The sequence below is a fragment of the Myripristis murdjan genome, chromosome 23 (assembly GCF_902150065.1).
Source record: "Myripristis murdjan chromosome 23, fMyrMur1.1, whole genome shotgun sequence".
NCBI classification, from domain to species: Eukaryota; Metazoa; Chordata; class Actinopteri; order Holocentriformes; family Holocentridae; genus Myripristis; species Myripristis murdjan.
The window spans coordinates 2,000,099-2,018,648 of record NC_044002.1 but is presented as its reverse complement, the minus strand read 5'-3'; the positions used below and the strand labels follow the sequence as shown (position 1 = coordinate 2,018,648).

The 18,550-nt window shown below is 41.8% G+C and overlaps 1 protein-coding gene across 2 annotated transcripts in view; it reads right to left on the bottom strand.

Moving 5' to 3' along the window:
- Nucleotides 1-14,154: 14,154 nt before the first annotated feature.
- The window catches only part of large1 (LARGE xylosyl- and glucuronyltransferase 1), a 106,738-nt gene continuing 102,342 nt past the window's right edge, over nt 14,155-18,550 (bottom strand). For both annotated transcript variants that reach the window (XM_030045566.1, XM_030045568.1), the window contains exons 14-15: nt 17,417-17,612; nt 14,155-16,252 (exon numbers count right to left, since the gene is read on the bottom strand). In XM_030045566.1, the coding sequence (XP_029901426.1) occupies nt 16,055-16,252; nt 17,417-17,612 (394 nt within the window). In that variant the 3' untranslated portion in view covers nt 14,155-16,054. The remainder of the gene's footprint in view (nt 16,253-17,416; nt 17,613-18,550) is intronic.

Below are 18,550 nucleotides of genomic sequence, written 5' to 3'. Positions count from 1 at the left end.
CATTTATCCGTGGACCAGTAACAGTGTGCGTGCAGGAGCCTGTACACTCTGGAAAGAGAAGGACGGGGTAATTACTTGTGATTACGGGCAAATTTATATCTCATTTGTACAATTAATACTTACCAGTAATAGAATTAAGGGAGCAGTTTAGCTCGATCAGCATGGTCAGCATGCCAGTACCGAAATGAACACACTGTAGTAGTGTATGCTGATCATCTGAGGGACTGTTTGTTATGGTAAATAATGCCATAGTTGAAAGTGCATTTTTTGAGATGTTCAAGATGTCTTTAAGGACATTTTACAGACTGTTATTTGCAATAGGCTGTTCACAGAGAAAACCATTTCTGGTCTATGTAAGAATGACAGTCATCAGGCCAAAATAGCAGCAAGGCTGGAGCCATATTCACATTTTCATCGAGTAGAATTAGACAAAAAAAAAAAAAAAAAAATCCAGTTGCATTCATATGGACTTCCTCAGAATGTCCACGATCCAGTGTGCAGTGCAGCAGACGGCTGCTGACAAAGCCTGCATGGAGACGGAGCCGTACCTGGAGAAGAGCTTTTGATTTTTCACAGGGCTCATTCTTCCATGTCTGTTCTCCTTTCAGCCTGGATGCACCTGTGAGGATGAATACATAATTGATCTTGCCAATCATCTAAGCCTGAAGATGGAGGCTGATTTTCTTTTCTCTGAGGTGTTCACCTTGAACCGGTCCTCCCTTCACTGAAGCAGAAAGGCACAGTTCCTCTTGCAGCAGCTCAACAGCCGCAGGAGCTTCTACACCCACCCAGCGCCACTAAAATGTGGGCTGAATTTTTTCAGAAAGCACAGGACTACAATCTGTGGTGCAACATAGCTTTACTGTTATGGAACAATTAAAGGGATACTCGTTTTGTGGGACAGCAGCTAGGGGAGAGTGAAATAATGCCAAATTTTCCAAAACAGGTGAAGTATCCCCTCAGTGGATTATGCACTGCTATATGTACATATGAGGGCGTTAGATGCCATTCATGTCTTAGCATATTTAGCATATCTGGAGATGGTCACTCAGCTATAAGTGCTGACCAAGCCACCCTCACACAGCACAGTGCAGCCTCTCAGCTGGCAGGCCAGCATCACCAATACAGCAGGCAGGGTGGAACAATTCACTGATTCAAAAGAGCTGCATTGATTCAAACAGCCTGGATGGGGCTGATGGGGCTGATAGAAAATCCTGATATGACAGCCATATCTTATCTCTGTGTCAGCATCTCATAATGTCATTTACTCCATGCATTTCCCTCCTTATGAGTTGGCTACATAAGCTCGTCTCTGCCAGTCCTGTCAGCCCAGTGAGGCCTCAGGTCATGATCATGGCCTCTCTCAGAGACAACCAACTTTTCTGTGCTCCTCTACTCGTTATTTTGTCAGAGACCATTTTCATGTACATCTTTGATTGATTCATGAAGATTCCTTCTAGAAACCAGTGACCAAACTGCAGTAAAAGTAAGGTATACCTGTTAGCACAAGTGACTTGCATCATATCACAGACATATTGCACTGACACAGTGCTGAATCCAATCATATTGATTTGGTGGGTGCTTAAAATATATATTACATTCATTAAGTTGATTCTGAGATGCATATTGAATCAGTCTCAGCAGGAGAAACACATGCTTCAAATAATCAAAAAGACCTGTGTTCAGGCTTTTAGGCCATTATAACAATGAATTGACTGCGTATTTCTACTATATTATATAACCACACACACACACAGCCAAAAAAATCCATTTTTCTTTTTTTGCAGCTCCAGTAAAGCATGTGTCTTTATATAATGGAAGTAAGAGTTTGACTAAGAAGGCAAAGCCTACTGAGGGTTGATGGGAGTGATTTGATATTAAATTGAAGTACAGTATTTAGCCAGTGGTTTTAGTGTTCAGGCTTAAAGCAATTGTGAGTCATTGGAGCAATAAATTAGCTCAATATAATAAAATATCAGTTCATATTTATTTAGTTAGTGTTGTGTCTGCTGGTAAATTGCCTTAAACCAGGCTCACAACAGGCTCTTCAGGAAGCCATTTTAACATAATAAGCAGGCTGTGGTGATCACTGAAACTGCACGACAGAAGATTTTGAAGTTTCACATGGACATAAATTACACAAATTTATTGTGAAGTTGAAATAAACAGTTTTTAGATTGGCAATTTTCTTTCTGGCTCCAGCCAGAATATCTTGAGTTTAATGAAGAACAGTTGGGAGGCTGATTGCGGCCCTAATGAAGAGGTGCTGGGACAGTCAGCGCACTGCAATGCTATTCAGAGCAGCTGACAGTAAACTAGGGCATTGCAGAGCATGCACAGGGTGAAAGACAGACGTGCTTACTTACATTAATACAACACTGCACAAATGTGCTTTACAAATACAGCTCGTAAAGCTCCGCTGGCTGTTGTCCTCTGAGGGGCCCATGTGCAAATGTCCCAGGGGGCCCCCTTCAGGATGGTCAGTGCAGTGGTGTGGAAAATTTCTGATTTGTAATCGCAGGTCAAAGAAAGGCTGTTTGTACATCAACTCAACAAGCATTACAACACTAACGCTACAACATATTTAGTTCAAATATCACAATAAAAGAGAGGTGCCGGCTCTTGATTACCCATGTCGTGCAGAGAGCTCGGGGCCCCTCTCTCCTGCTGTGGATCTAAGTCCAGCATCTTATTCTGGCCTCTAAACTAACACTAAACACACCTTCAAAAGGCTGACGGGTAAACAATAAGCTAATCTTAGCTGTTGATAGCTACTCAACAGCATGACTTTAAAATCCACTATGAATCTGTTACGCTACTGTATGATAAGCAGCATATTAATTTAAGAGGATAATGCAGGTAATTATATGCCAAGCATTATGTTAGTACATAGCAAGCCTAGCAAATATTAAAATTTTATTGTATTGTACCTATGATTATTACCATTACTGTCATGTATTCATGAAGGTTTTTGCCTCTTATGACACAGATGTTGAGTCAGCTGTGTCTGCTTTTTTACATTGATTTGGAATTTACAATATCTGAAATAATGATTTTGAGTTTATAATTGTTTTTTTTGTTTGTTTTTTTTTTCATTTCATTTCATTTCAGACTTTATAGCAAGACTTGAATGTTGCACCACTATGTTTTCCAAGTTTGATGACAATTGGAATTAGTGGTCAAAATATGGTACCATCAGAAGACTTCTGATGTCAATAATTTCCTCAGTTTTTGGAAATTCCAGTATTTCAAAATCATTCATCAGTGAGGTCCATAGATGATGTGAATCAAGTATCAAGTCATAAGTAATGAGTCCCAAAATGGCCAGAAAACCAATCCAGTGCACATGAACTGAATAAACACTTGTAGAGCCTGAACACCTGCATCACACGAGCCCAGTCCCAAGTTTCTAGGCCAATCAGAGGCAAAGATACAAACATTTGAAAACTGCAAGCTTGACTAGATGGTGACACAGTTGCTGTGTGCATGTTTGGAATAGGCCTCTATTATGCTTCCAAAAAAAAAAAAAAAAAAAAAAGTTCTTCACAGGAATTTGGGGAACCCTGAAAAAGCATGGGAGGAAGAGGAAGAAGCAGAAGCAGAAGAAGAAAAGGAGGAGGCAGAGGAAGAAGAACAGCAGTAGTGATCTTGCACCCCTAATTACAGAATGGAATCCAGAGAGTAAAACTTACCAAATGTGCCATTTATCTATATTTTCAGAGATTTCGCCCTTCTAATAATATAATCTTTGTCCTGTGAGAATATCATTCTGCTGTGAGGTCACTGGTTGTCACAGAATTTCCACCCCAAAAAGTTGAAATTGAGGCTTGAACATGACAGATTGGGACAGGATTGATATCAGGGACCAACTCCAGAATTACATCAAATTAGCCTACAAACTAGTTCACATTCATCACATGTGTTTCACCAGACAAGCAGCTTGGACAGACACACTTGTTCATGCATGCTTCATGACAGCGCATAAGAGAATTTTCCAGAAGTGATCTTTGCCGCAAGATTCAAGTGAAATTGTCTGGGAGATAGTGAGCGTATGAATAGATACAGCAGACTTTGTACAGCATGACAAGAGTGAGCTTCTTAAACAGAACTTTGACCACATTTTAGGAAGGAAGGCCTGCAGATAAAACTTCCTCTGTTGGGGACAAAATGCAGCATATGGTGAGTACCTGATATAAAAATTTATGCATTATGGGTGAAGTACTTTTTTAACACCTAGATTTTTTTTTTTAATATGCAACCAATGCATAAAGGTCTTGAAAAGGTTGAAGCAGAGCAAATTATGTGAGGCGTTTCTGTGCCGGACGAGGCAGTCACCTTTCTCTTACAAGGTTGTCAGTCAAAACCAGAAGTATCCCCAACTGCAGCTAATTAAGGCGAGAGTGTTGGGTAATGGGAATAGCTGTGGGCTAGAGCTGTGGGTCCTGAGGTCAAGGTGGAGGGAGCTGATGCCGGGCTGAGGAGCGCCGGAGGAGAGCTGAGAAGAAGAGGATGAATGGAAGCAGCGAGGCGAGCCGGGCGGGGATTCAGAGGGGAGGGGGGGTTGATGCTGGAGATCGGAGCTCGGCTCTGAAGCGAGCAGCTGAGGGCTCAGCGCCGGCACTCGTAGACGACCACCCTCCCGGCCTCTTGCCTGACGAATGTTTACAGATGGCCGTGACGGAGGTAGGTAGAGGCAGACCTGGCGTGATGCTGGGTGCTGCCTCCCAGAGGGCCGAGCACAGTCTCCTCACGTAGAGCCCTAATGGAGATTGTCTGGAGCGCCCCGATTGAAGCAATCAATCACCGTTTGCAGGCCTTTCCTCATGGACAGCACAGCAGAGCAGAGGCAGCACCGTGCACACAGCTCGTCATGAAACCCAAACACACACACACCTTCCTTTTTTTGCATAAAAAAAAAAAAAAGGCATGCCCTTGTTGTGTGGCACTGATGTTACCCGTGGATGTCCAGTGATCTTTGACTGGGGAGATTTGTGGTGATTTTGATCTTGTGTGAAACTGACATGTCCGTAATTTGTAAAGCAAAAACTGCAGCATATACCACCTACCATACTTTGGTAACCTCAGAGATGACCTGATTGAGCTTGAGCCACTTTCTTTTCCTTGTTAATGAAGCACTTCTTCTTCTTTATCTTCCCCCTGTCATGAAGAATGAAGGCAGTAGTGGACTCCATAGGTGGATAATTTACTTGCACCAAGTTTTGCATGCTAAATGAATATGTAAAGATTTTTAAATCTTGACCTAACATAGCTGTAATCAAGACATGGTCATTTCCATCAAATGTCCTAGTTAAGCCAGGAATTGCAGTGGTTAGGAAATAATTCTATATGTACAGGAGGTTCACAATAGGGTTTGACCTAAATGGGTTTTGGGGCAGATTTGGATACTGAGACTGAACCTGCACAATAATAGATATTCTGTGCTGATATTCTGTGTATATAAATGTCATCATTTTCATACCAAAATTTTAAGAAATATCCAATTATTCTGCTCTTCTCAGAATGTGACTCTTCTCAGGCTGGAAAACAGCATCTAAACCATCATGGGAAACTAAAACCCTCTCAGGACAGCCAGACTAATGAAATTCTTGTTGGTGGGTTGGCATCACCTTGAAGCAGGAGGAGGCAGCTCCCACTGCAGGCTTTAAAGATCGACACCCATGAACCTACTGAGGAAATGATATGATCTTAAATCAGATCAGCAGGACTCATAGACTCATTGATATCCACTTTTCACATAAAAGGTATAACAGATTGGTCAAACCCTCATCCACGCATCACACTTGTGTTAATAGGGCTTAAAGTAAAATTGATCTTTAGATCAGTTTGTGTAGAGTGTTGGGGTTTATAGTTCCCTGGGAGTGATATGAGTCCACATGGTGGTGAAATATCCTCATCAGTTGTCTGTGCTCCCCAGGGCTGCTAATCCACAATACTGGATTTCTATCTCTCCATTCACTTCCACAGTGCAGCAAAACAACTCCAGAATAACACCTTTAGCAGAGAAACAAAATGCAAAAAAAAAAGCAGCTTATGCTAATATAAACAGCAAGTCCTGGTTCCAATTTTTTGAGCAAATTAAAGTAATTTTTTTATTGTTTGTGTTTGTTTTCTGCATTAAAAGTGGCGTTTTAAGACCTGTTTTGCCATACAATGGAAGTGAATGGGGAGATGGAGGGATGATATTGCTCAGTGGAGCACAGTGCAACTAATGATATTTCACCATGTGGGCTCGTATAATGCTGAAGTAACTATGCAATGAATAGATGTAACCAAATATTTTAGCATCTACATAGATCCTAACAGGAAAATAAAAAATCAAATACAGAACAGTCTGAGGATTCAGCATAAGCAAGAATATTCTTAAAGGCCTGATTAGGTTAGTTGCTGTGACTGCGTCATCCTTGGGCATGGAAAGCAGCACTAAAAGGCCTGGCTCTATATCATGTATGTAAGAGCTGCCTTTATTCAAGCATTCATCACTCTAAGCCCTTTTCTGGGAACTGCATTCTCATTCATGTTATGAATTATCTATCCAACGGTACTTTCATAATTACACGCTTTCTATTGCCAAGGCAACATAAAGATCTGGCACACAATGCACACACACACACACACACACACACACAGAAAGAGAGAGAGAGCTAAACATTGAAGGCTTCCATTCCATCTCCCCACACAATTTCCAGTTTCTTTAGTCACAGAAGGTTAAGGGTTTGACACTAATTGGAACCTTTTTGTGGTCAGATAATGTCTTGTTGTTCCGTGTCTTGGTGAATTTCCTGGTGAACAAGTTGGACTGCAATAACACGGTCAGCGAGACAGGAGGCAGGCTGTGGCACTCAAACCGCTGCACTTGCTCTTATTACACATTCCCTTTTAATTGGGCCTCGCAGCACACACACACACACACACACACACGCACGCGCACACACACACACACACACACACACACACACACACACACACACACACACACACACACACACACACACACACACACACACACACAGGAGGATTAGGTCTCGACTGCATCTCAACACACAGACATGCCACACGCAGAATTCGCCCCTGGACTTCAGAGACAGATCAATACCATAAAAAAATCAAAAGTTGACAGATGAAGTTTACCTACCACTCCCTCCAGTTAACACATGCTGCTGCAAGCCAGCATTGATTGAACCTACTGTGGTGATGTTTCCATCAAACATCTCAAGTGAATTGTAGACAAATGTTTGAAATGTCACAAAATATTAAAACCTGTAGTATGGAACTTCTGTATACAGTTCTGTATGGCACTAAATTAAATGCAGCTGGAAAAATACACTTCCAGGTCACTCAGGGTAATGTGCTTCTGTCTTCAAGTGCAGAGAAAAACAGGAGCAAAAATACTCTTTCAGAGAATCAGCATCTAAACCAAACAGAATCATCAGCAAATACTATTTTCAATTAAATGCACAATTCCACAATTCCAGTAGAAACTGTGTGGTTGACAGTATACAGTGATGCCATGGTTGGAGCTTTTATCTTCACAAGTGTACGGGAGAGTGGGGTAATTTGTGCCAAGGGGCAAGTAGTGCCACCCCTGTTATCTAGAAAACCATAGAAGAAGTTGGTCATGTGACCACATATTTTTGAAGAGGCATCCATTTCACTCATCCTGCAAAGAAGGGAGACACATGGCTTGAGAGGTAAGAACATTTCAGTTCAAAAAACCTTTTTTTGCCCTCCAAAGTAAAATTTCCATGATCAAGGTTTTTTGATTGCTGTGTTTGAACAATTATAGAAAACTTTGAAAACAGTTCACACAGGTTTTAGTACTTTAGTAAGCTACACCATGAGTCTATACAGTTAGCATGATGTTAGCTCAAAACAGCTGGGGGATGCATTCTTTTTTCCAAAATGGTGGGCTTGGGGTAATTTGTGCCAAAGGGCCTGGGGTAAGTTGTGCCAGTGGCACAACTTGTGATTATATACTATATATTACTTTATTGTATTTTATTGTTATTGTACATTGTCTTCTTACCTTTGATCACTAAAACTATTCAGATTCAGGTGAAGATGATTTGCAGGTGCTCATTTTGGAAGTTTTATTTTGTTCTGGGTATGTGTTCATGTGGCGCTAGGCCTTGTTATAGAAAAGTGGCCTGTGATCTTTAAAATAATCTTTAAATAAATAAAAAAAAAATCTTTAAAATAATAAATACATGTTAAATAAATAATTTTGTATTGAATTTGCTTTGCTTTTATATAGCATTATCATTTGTGAGATTAAAATGATCTGTTTTACTTCAATTATCAATGGCACAATTTACCCCAGTGTATTCTCCCTAATGGCACAATTTACCCCGCACCGGGGGCAAGTTGTGCCACAAAACCACTTTTTTTTTGAAAGCTATATTTCTCAAACAGTTTATATAAGATCCAAAGTGATTGTTCCCAGGGATGCACAACATCCTAAACTATATGTGCATATTTTAGTTGGAGGCATTACTGTAATCCCCTCACTTTAAAGGCACTTTAAGTAAAAATTGGCACTGCTTACCCCACTCTCCCCTATAGAGTAATGTAAAAAACGTGAAAAGAAGAAGGGCAGGACGAGACGGGAAGAAATAGACTGTAGAGAGGACGAAATCAGAATAGAAACATAGAAATGTACTTGAAAATATTCCAGTGTACCAACAAATGGCCATAGAATCCCAATGCAAATTTATACATCTTAGAAACATGTGATGGCCATAGAATCCCAATGCAAATTTATACATCTTAGAAACATGTGATATTCTAATGTCCCAACTAACTGTCATACAACCCCACCAGACGCTAAAGAAAAGAAATAATACATGTTCAGGCCTTTTCACACCTGAAAGTCAAAACCAAGGTTCATGTTTTTGTTACGTTGCATAGATTTGATCCAGTTAGTTTTGGTGTCACATTGCAATTATGTGAGCGTTCCAAAGAAGTCTGCATGCCATAGCTCCGTCCTGTCATCATCACTCCGTGGGCTGTGTCTCCCATCACTGGTCACCACATTGGTCGGTTTGCAGACGGGTGTACGCCTGACGTCGTCGTGTTGTCAGTTTAGCTGGTGTGGCCTTCTATCAATGTTGGAGTTAATAGAGAAAAATGAATGAACAGATTAATTTCGTTGCCACTATAATGATATCATTATGGCATTAGCAGCAGCAGCAGCTTCACACACTCTTCCATCATCTCTGTCATGATATTTGGAAAGTGTCTGCATAATTTTCTAGTTGATTATGACTCATTTTTCCTTTTTCTCACAATTCTGATGATAGCCTCCCAAAACTTGGTGTAATTGGTCTGAAAATCCAAACCAACCACAACTGTTTTGACTCTAGAAACAAACTGAACTATGGCTCAGTTTGATCCAGACCCAGGCCCCCTACTTTCATTAGATCAAGTTTCAGCTGTTGGTCTGGGCTGTGGTCCCGGGGAGGTTTCACACCTGGAATTTCGGTTCAGATCAAACGGAAGTGTCCAAAAGTCCGGGTCAAACAAGGTGAGTGTGAAAGGGCCCTTAGAAACAACAGGTGATATTCGAATGTATCAAGTCATCGTGTTCCATCCATGAAGCAGATGTATCTATGGGGGTAACAGCACTTAAGTAATTTCTAGATGTCATGGTGGACAGATATACAAACAGATTTACAAAAATTCCAAAAACACTTTTGAAGTGCTGTGCAGTGGAACCAGCAGTCTGGCTGAGGCCAAGTCTATATTATTATTTACTCAACAGTTCCATCACTGTTTTCTCTAAAAAGTGTCTATAAAGCTCTGCCTTCAACCCAGTGCAGACAGTTGTGACCTGTGAGGGTGGAGCTGGACAGGGGTGAGGTTTTTGGCCCATTTAATTTGCCTGTCTGTTTAAAAGCAGGATATCTCTGTGATATCGATGAATGAATTTGCACAAAATTTTGCAGAAGGTTGGTCATGTGGCAAGAAGGAACTGGTTCGCTTTTCACAGTGACTGGCCAAAGCAGGGCATGGTGCTAGGCGTTATTAACCTTTGGTGACTATCCAACATGTGAACCTGATATGGCTTGACAATTACATGGTGTTTGTGAAAGTATGCACTTCACTGAGTGCTTTCTAGTTTGATAGATTTTCCCATTTCTATTCCCCTTTAATAATTTGGTGCATCATAACTGGTCAACAATAAATGGAGGCCTAGTTATTGAGAACCTCCATGTTTCTCTTCCTCCCCTCCATCCATTGCTGCCTCCTCTCCCTCCTGTGGCCCAAAGAATCATGGCTGAGCCGGAAAAAACCTCAAAGCTGCAGCCCCTTGCTGTTATTCAAACAAGGTAATAACCCTGCTGCCGCCTCACAGAGAGGGACTTCCACAAAGCCAGCGAGAGTCCCAGTGCTCAGAGAGCCTCTGATAAGGAAACAAACAACAGGGAGGGAGCGCAGTGCCGCATCACTAATCACTTCACATACACACACTCTAACACTGGGTGTATAACACCCCTGCATTACTGCTGAGGAAAATTCCAGCCATTATCCTGGAGAGCCAGGATAATGGCTGGACCACAACCAGGAGCACCTACAACACCTCTTTTGCCACGACGTGTTTACCACCACTGGGATGCAGCAGTTTTGGTGTTTTTTTTTTTTTTTTTCAGATTCCTGCAACCAAAAATGCTTAATTTAAAGTTTTACTGAATCCTGACATTAAAATTGCAGTGAGGGCGTGGGATGCTCTTAACCACCACACCGAAGACTATTTGATGCATTTTGTAAAAGGTGCAGATTGAACCCTCATATTTTGTGGCATTTAAAGAAATGTTGCGCTAAAATATGTCATTTTTCATTAACAGACTTTGTGCTGTCATCAGTGGGTATAGTAAACACGTTTATATAAGGTCAAGCTTTTGTACCACTGAGTTTTACCATGATTAGATTTTGTTTTTGTTTCTGTGTCATGATTTCCAAATGATACCGTGGAAGACGACCTCTTTCAGATTTAAGGTGTCTGGTTTCTCAACGACCGTGGATTTTTGTCAACATTGCACCTCCACCAGACTTTTACAGCTCTAATAAACAGAGCCTAGAGAATACAGATAGCACAATAAAGATGCCAGCTTTTCTCAGTATATATATGAGAGACACAGAGCCCCAGTGTCAGTCATCTCTACAAATAAAGTTCACATGACACATGGGCTGTGGGATGCAGCTCATTCTCCCTCCCTCAGTGTCTTGCCTCTGTCTGCCTTCTGCCCGGTGATTTTTCCTCAGATGCTCCTCAGACCAGCATAATCCAGCCTGAGGACACTGAGCAGGAACGCCAAGCTTGTCCAAATACATTGTGGCCATATGGAAGGGTTCTACAAATGTCACCAGCTTTGTGTGCGCCCTCTTGTAATCATTATGGTGCAGGTGAATGTCACAAAGCAAAACACACTGCTACCTTCTGACTTTCATGTCACCTCGCATTTGATTGAAAATGTCAACTGTTTCAACCAAAAACCCTCTACTTATAGGGTATGTTCACATGAAGCATGTTTGTCTGGCCAATTAGGACTTAATGCCAAGCACTGTGGTGCATTTGAGTTTAATTTGAACCGACTACATGAAACAATCCTGAAGCACAAGGTTTCATCAGCACAACAAGCAGATGTTGATGTCTGAGAGCCAATAGTTAAGAATACTTGGAAAGCCTAAAGATCCACAAACTTCTGCATTTGCTGTATCACTCTGCAGCAGAGCAGCAGCAGCCACCACAGAGACAGGAGTAGATTGCTTGAGTTTGAGATCATTTGTTTTAGTCATTGAACACATGTACACATATTGGAGGACAAAAATAACTTCCACCAGAGTACAAAAATCCTCTGCTCCCATCTATCCCCTCTATCATATTTCACCTACCTACATAAAACTACTGTAGCTCAACAATTACTATTTTTTAAAATGTCACTTCAGGCTGTAAATCTGCTACAAATCAAAATTACACTTTGTTGATCTTAACAATTTGAATTGATTAAGGTGTTATTTTGAGAGAGTTAGCGGGAGTGGGGGATGGGGGGTTCAGCTCAATGGCAGGAGGCTAACAGTTAGCATTTGGAGCATCCAGCCAGTATCCAGCACTCAGTAACAATGAGAGGAAGATAGCACCACTGGGGGGAACTGGGGGAAGTGAGATAATAGGATTTTTCAAAATTGGTGAACTGTCCCTTTAAGCTATTTATTCATGTGTTCTTAACTGGTCTGAACACCAGAGTAGACAAGCACACACATCCATCTTGCTTAACTCAAGGTACAAGGAGTGGGAGCAGATTTGTTGGGACCTTTGACAGGTACAAGCCTTGGTTTACTGGTAATTGGGCACCGTGAACTTAAATGAACTAAATACAAAAACCCAACAAAGTAAACTTTTCCACTCTGGTTCTAATCAAAGAAAATGAACTGTAGGCGTTACTGCAATGCCAAAGGACTTTTGGGCCCATTTGGTACCAGGCTACAGTACATCACTGCGAGGCTAACTTTCTCCAATTCTCAGAATTTATTATCTAAAACCTCAGCTGAAATTCATGCATTAAATTTTAAATTGAATTAATGAGCAGCTCCTCTAAAACTTTTAATAGCCTATCCGATAAGAGAAATGATGTCCTGGGACCTTCATTAGAAGGAAGTTAAGGAATGGCTCTACTGGGGACAGTTTGACACCAGGGAAGAGAGAAACTGGGTGCTTCACTCTCCCTGCTCTAATTTCATTTGGAGTTAGGTCAGCCCACTGTCCTTTCATTCTGAAATATCTGCACAATGCTGACATTATATAATCAGGCCTAGAAGATAAGCATCACCTTTGGATCACTGGTGTGGTGGTAAATAAAAATGAGGGTAGAGTATGACCTCCAGTCACTGATAATCATGAGGCAAGCAACCATCAAGCTGAATTTGTACAACACATTTTGTCAGCTGAAAAGGGTGTTTAACTCTTCTCCTGCAAAGAAAAATGTGGGGGGGCTGAGACTGGTTCACAGGGTAAAAGAAAAATCTGCCACTGGGCTGAGATAACCCAAGTCGTTTCCAGTGGTGTTTCACTTGTTGTGTTGACAATGCTGAATGAAATAAGGCAAAAAAGCAGATTACTTCACTAGGATCAAGAAAATGACACTTGATTCTTGATTAGCGTTAGACACAATTAAGAAATAGAGCACTTGATGCCTCTGTGCTAAAGTGAATAACATCACAGCTGTGATCCTCTCCAGCCCTCTCCCTCAGCTCATGCCTGCGGCCAAATCTCAGCTGTGATGTTATTTATTATAGCACACAGGCCTCAAGTGCTCTTGCAAAAGTTGAGATTTTGTAGGAACAATATTGAAATGAAGCTCCGCCAAAAAGGCTAGTTCCCCCACCTCAAACTTTTTCAGCAACAGCATCCAATGTGAGTGGTGGACTGTATGCAGACGACACGCAACTTTCCATTAGTTACTATGTCGAGCCAACTGTTAAAAAAGTGGAGCGCCTTGCCGCCTGTCATGTAGTTATTCATTTCTTCCTCAGTGTGTTCAACTCATCTCCTGAGACACTATGTGATGAGTTTAATCAGTAACCTTATGTACAGTAACATTTGCCTCATTTTTGTTTTCTTCTTCAGACTCCTAATCCAAACCAATAGTTACCTTTGGAAAGGTATCCATTGCCAGCAACATGGACGATGTTGTTTCAGGTCGCTGCAGTCAGTTGTTAGCTAGCTTAACAGGAGCAGAATCAGCTGTTACTTTAACGGCTGCTGTAGCACAATAATACAGATAAAGTGATGTGGATTCTGTGACATTACAGTAAATAACAACACACGGCTCTCGACCAATCAGACTGCTTGATCAGAAGCTTGTATAAATTGGATTATCTCATCCCACTGGTAGATTTTTTACTTGTTTGAAGAAAAACAAAATGTTAACATTGAAGATGAGATTGCATGACTTGGTGACATGGAGCTCTTCTGCAGGGTGCTTGGCTTTAGCCTCGACTACATTCCCTCTCTTAAGTCAGGAGCAACATTTTGACTGATGCCATGGAGACATGACATTTTTCATGTTAATGTTCACAGGCTTCTTGTATGTTCATGAAGATATATGTATGTGATAAAAGACGGAAACAACCCGGCTGTTTCACTCATTTGCTTTTATTCAGGTAGCAGCATGTCTGTCAGCACTGTCCTAGTTACATACTATATCTCCTCTTAGTCCCTGTTGGGATACATCACTTGCAAAAGCCACACACACACAAACACTCTCTCTCTCTCTCTCTCTCTCTCTCCCTTTCTCTCTCACATACACACACACACACACACACAGAGTCAAACTTCACACGCAGCTGCACACTTAACATACACAATCCATTCACACAGTTGACACAAGCACACCTGCACGACTGCATCAAGCCCTTCTGCAGCTGGTTGGCGTCGGCTTGGCCTGCCAGCTGAGTCTTGCTGCTTGCAGCTTTCCTGGACAGAGTGAGAGACCAGTATAATGACCACCAGAGAGAGAGAGAGAGACAGAGAGAGAGACAGAGAGAGACAGAGAGAGAGATTGTCCCTGAACATCTCTACGTTTGACTGTAAGTGGTTGATTTACACAGAAATGCTGTTCTAGAGTTGAAATCCCTTTTCCGTCCGCGGATCCTCTTTTGTCCATGAAATGGGATACGCGGCAGCTTCGCTGGCTCTCCTGTTCCAGACGTCAGGACTGTAAACACACTGATAAATAATACTGATTGTTGGAAAAAAAAAAAAAAAAAAAAGAGTAAACAGTGAGCTGAATGATTGGCGCCTCGCTCCTTGGTGTAAAATATGTTGTGGGAGCTTCATTAACCAGGTGGAGTTAGGTGTGAGATTTTCTGTGTATGTAGACCACATTGGTAATGGTACAAGTACACACACATAGAAAAACAGAAAAACTGCAAGACAGAGGGCAGTTCTGTCACGTTTTCTTGTCAGAGCAAAACACAATCCCTATCAGTGCACTGATTGTGATGTGAAGATACCCTGAATATCAACTGTTGGTATGACCTCCAGCCATCCTTGCACTTAAGTTCCCTTGTCATAGGAGTAAGAAGATTTATTTTGATCTGTATCAGCTATGAAACAAATTAAGCAATAGCAGATGGTTGCCTGGCTGGCTGCCTTAATATCTTAGTATGTGTCACTCATCGGAATGAGATTTTCAGAATGTGTGTGGACATGTTTACTCGTGGCGCTGCTGCTTTGTCTTATCTTGCTGCTTTGTGATGAGTTGCGTTTTCTGCTAAAGTGAATCTTGGTGTGCTGTCAGTCAAAAGCGCCGCTTTTTGTCACATCATGGCACTTGGAAAACACTCCCGTTCGCAGCGTGCAAACATTATGTAAGCCCGCAATGCTTCAAAGCCTCATTCTTGGCTCTCCTTAAGCTTTTTGCTAAGCATTGTCTTGGACAAACACACACACACACACATACACACACTCCAGCTTTCATCTGCACACGCATACGTACACGCACACACACACACGCACACACACAATGTTACACTTAGCCCACAACTCAGTCACTGGTCTTACAAATATGGCAAGGCAATGAATGTCTGCTTTCCAAGGCAACAGTCAAGTCTGTCACTTTGGGTTTGCTTGTTGCACAATCCAGTTCTGTTGTTTGTCAGACAGCAGGACGACTTCAGTGCTGAGACTGACGGCCCAAAGGCCCAGGGCCCAAGCCAGGGCGCTCTAAACAGAAGCAGTAACCCATGTTGTCTTCCACAGCTTTTGCACCCTGGCAGAAATGATCAGGTCCCAGATGTAGCATCTCTCCTGAATTCAGCAGAGGGCAAAGTGTGGACGTGATGACCCTTGGAGTCCTGCCTGCTTTATACTGAGGGTCAAAGGTTGTAAGAGAATCAGAGGAACTCCAGTCTGAAAATATCTGAAACGCTCCAAATGGCCAAACACGAGCTGTCCATTACCTGGTGCCCTCCCCTCCCCGGTTGACAGGCCATGTCAGTAGTCCAGGACCAGGCGAGTGAGGGTCTGCAGCGGAGGCTAGCTATTGTTTTCTGCTGTCATGTATTTAAGGGCGGCGAAGCCGTAGCGCCGCGACATGTTCTGCTGAAATTCTTCCTTCAGGGTCTTGAGGCAGACCCGATACTGCTTGTTGGAACGGAACTTGGTGATGTCGAAGCTAGGCGCGTGAGGCATGTGGATCATGTATGCGTTGGGCAGAACCACAAATTCATACTCCTGCAAAGAGAGAAAGTTATGAAACTATCTGCAGTCTCAGTTTGTCACTACAACTTTATAACCTAGTCTCTAAGTCAAAGACCAACTGCAGCAAAATATTTGGTAGTATAACCGTTTGAAACCTGAGCAAATGCACTTCATTTCTTTCAAAAACATATATTAAATTACAAGAAAACTGCCATCAAATGAGCACAAAACTATCTAGAGAAATTGTGAAAATTTCAAAGAAATCACAAAAAACAAAATAAAAAAAACAAAAGGCTAGTTCTATCAAAGCTACTGTATGTCTGAGGCTCTTTCTGTCAAAATGTGGGCTTTGCTTTGTGTGAATTTCATCGATCACTGAACAATCTGAAGCAGAATTAAGATATATAAAAGGTAAAGCTATGGAGTCTATTAAAGGGATACTCCACCCCTTTTGAAAAATCTACATTATTTCACTTCCCCTTTAGCTGTTATGTAGGGCAGTGGTGGTGCTATCTTCCTCTTAGATAGCACCACCCATAAAGTGTATCCTTTATGGGTGTGCAGTGTAGATTCCAGTAGTGGTGCTATCGTCCTCTCATTACTACTGAGTGCGGGATGCTCCAAATGCTAACTGTTAGCCTCCTGCCATTGAGATGGCTAACAGTTAGCATTTGGAGCATCCAGCCAGTATCCGACACTTAGTAACAATGAGAAGAAAATAGTATCACTACTGTTGTACATAACAGCTAAGGTGGAGGGTGAAATAATATCCCATTTCCCAAAATAGGACACCAGCTTTGAAGTCCGCCTCCACATTTGTGACAGAGTGCTAGGGTTAACTAACTAAAATACATTTTCTGGTTCTGAGATGATAGAAGTACCCTAATACAAGAGAGCTGATATGATCGTGGATTATCAGATATTGGCCTTTTTATTAAAATTGGGATTTTGGCCAATCAATACTATCCATCTCTCATAAAATGGACATTTTCCTGTCTTACTCAAGTGCCTCTGGAGGGCTAGTCTGTAAAACCTGCAATGAAACCTGCCTCACCTTGCCTCAAAGAGCTGCTAACATTAAGAGAATTTCCTTAGTCTGGCTTTCAATGGAGAGTTTTAGTGTCCCATAATAGTGTAAATGTTGTTTGCTTTGCGATACCTAACCCTAAGTTCAGAAAGTGGAGCTATGTTGGTTACCTGTGCATCCAGCTCCATAATGTGAGCCACCTTGTTCCAGCCAAAGCCAACGAACCGGCGGTCGTACTCAGGACTGTCCCTCCTCACCATGACGTATGGCTCGAAGTCAGCTTCCCACTGCACCCTGTAGGGGGTGGTGGCTGTCCTCCACTTGGCAAAGTTAGTCGGTGCGTGGCCTTTGGTCCACACATGGTACCTAGTGGGAGAAAATCTAACTTCAACGATGTGGTCAACACCAACTGAAGCCAAAACTGTACAAATAAATGATGTATGTCTACCTTCAGCCTTTACTTTAAAATATACTTGAATATCAACAGGACATTGATTTTGGTTTCCAGGCTATCCTGCCTTATGCATGAGGACACCACCAATTGAACTGCAGCCTGTGATGCTCAGTCATTTTCATTTCCAAAAACATTTTTGCCCCAGTTATGATTCAACTTTGAAGTCACATTAAAGGGATAGTGCACCCATTTTGAAAAGAAAAAAAAATTCCCCCCTCTAGCTGTTCTGTAGGACAGTAGTGGTGCTATCTTCCTCTCATTGTTACTGAGTGCTGAATACTGGCTGGATGCTCTGAATGCTAATTGTTAGCCTCCCCCCAGCTAACATTCTTTATAATAACCCCCTTAATCCATTCAAAGAAGGTCTAACATCACTTTACATGTGTCGATTTCCCAAACTAAAATGTGCCTATGACGTACTCCAACCATCTTTTAGCACTCCAGAGAAAGTTGCTATTCTTGTCTTCCAACATGTGTACATGTGTTCAGTGAAGTAAACAAATGATAACAAACTCAAGCAATCTGCTTCTGTCCCTGTGGTGGCTGCTGCTGCTCTAATGCAGAGTGATACAGGAGGTGCCTAAGTTACCATATCTTTACAGATGTTGATAAAATGACAAATGTAATTATAAACAAGAATTTTAGCAAAACTATAGTCCGTGTGCATGTGGGCAAATAATGTTGCGACTAGCTTCTTCTTTTCCTTCACTTCCCTCTATCACACACATTTCATGTACCTTTCATGTACAATTTGAGTTGATTAAGGCAGTTATTTTTAAGAATGTCAGCTTGGGTAAAGTGCACCGCAGGAGGCTAACAGTTAGCATTTGGCGCATCCAGCCAGTATCCA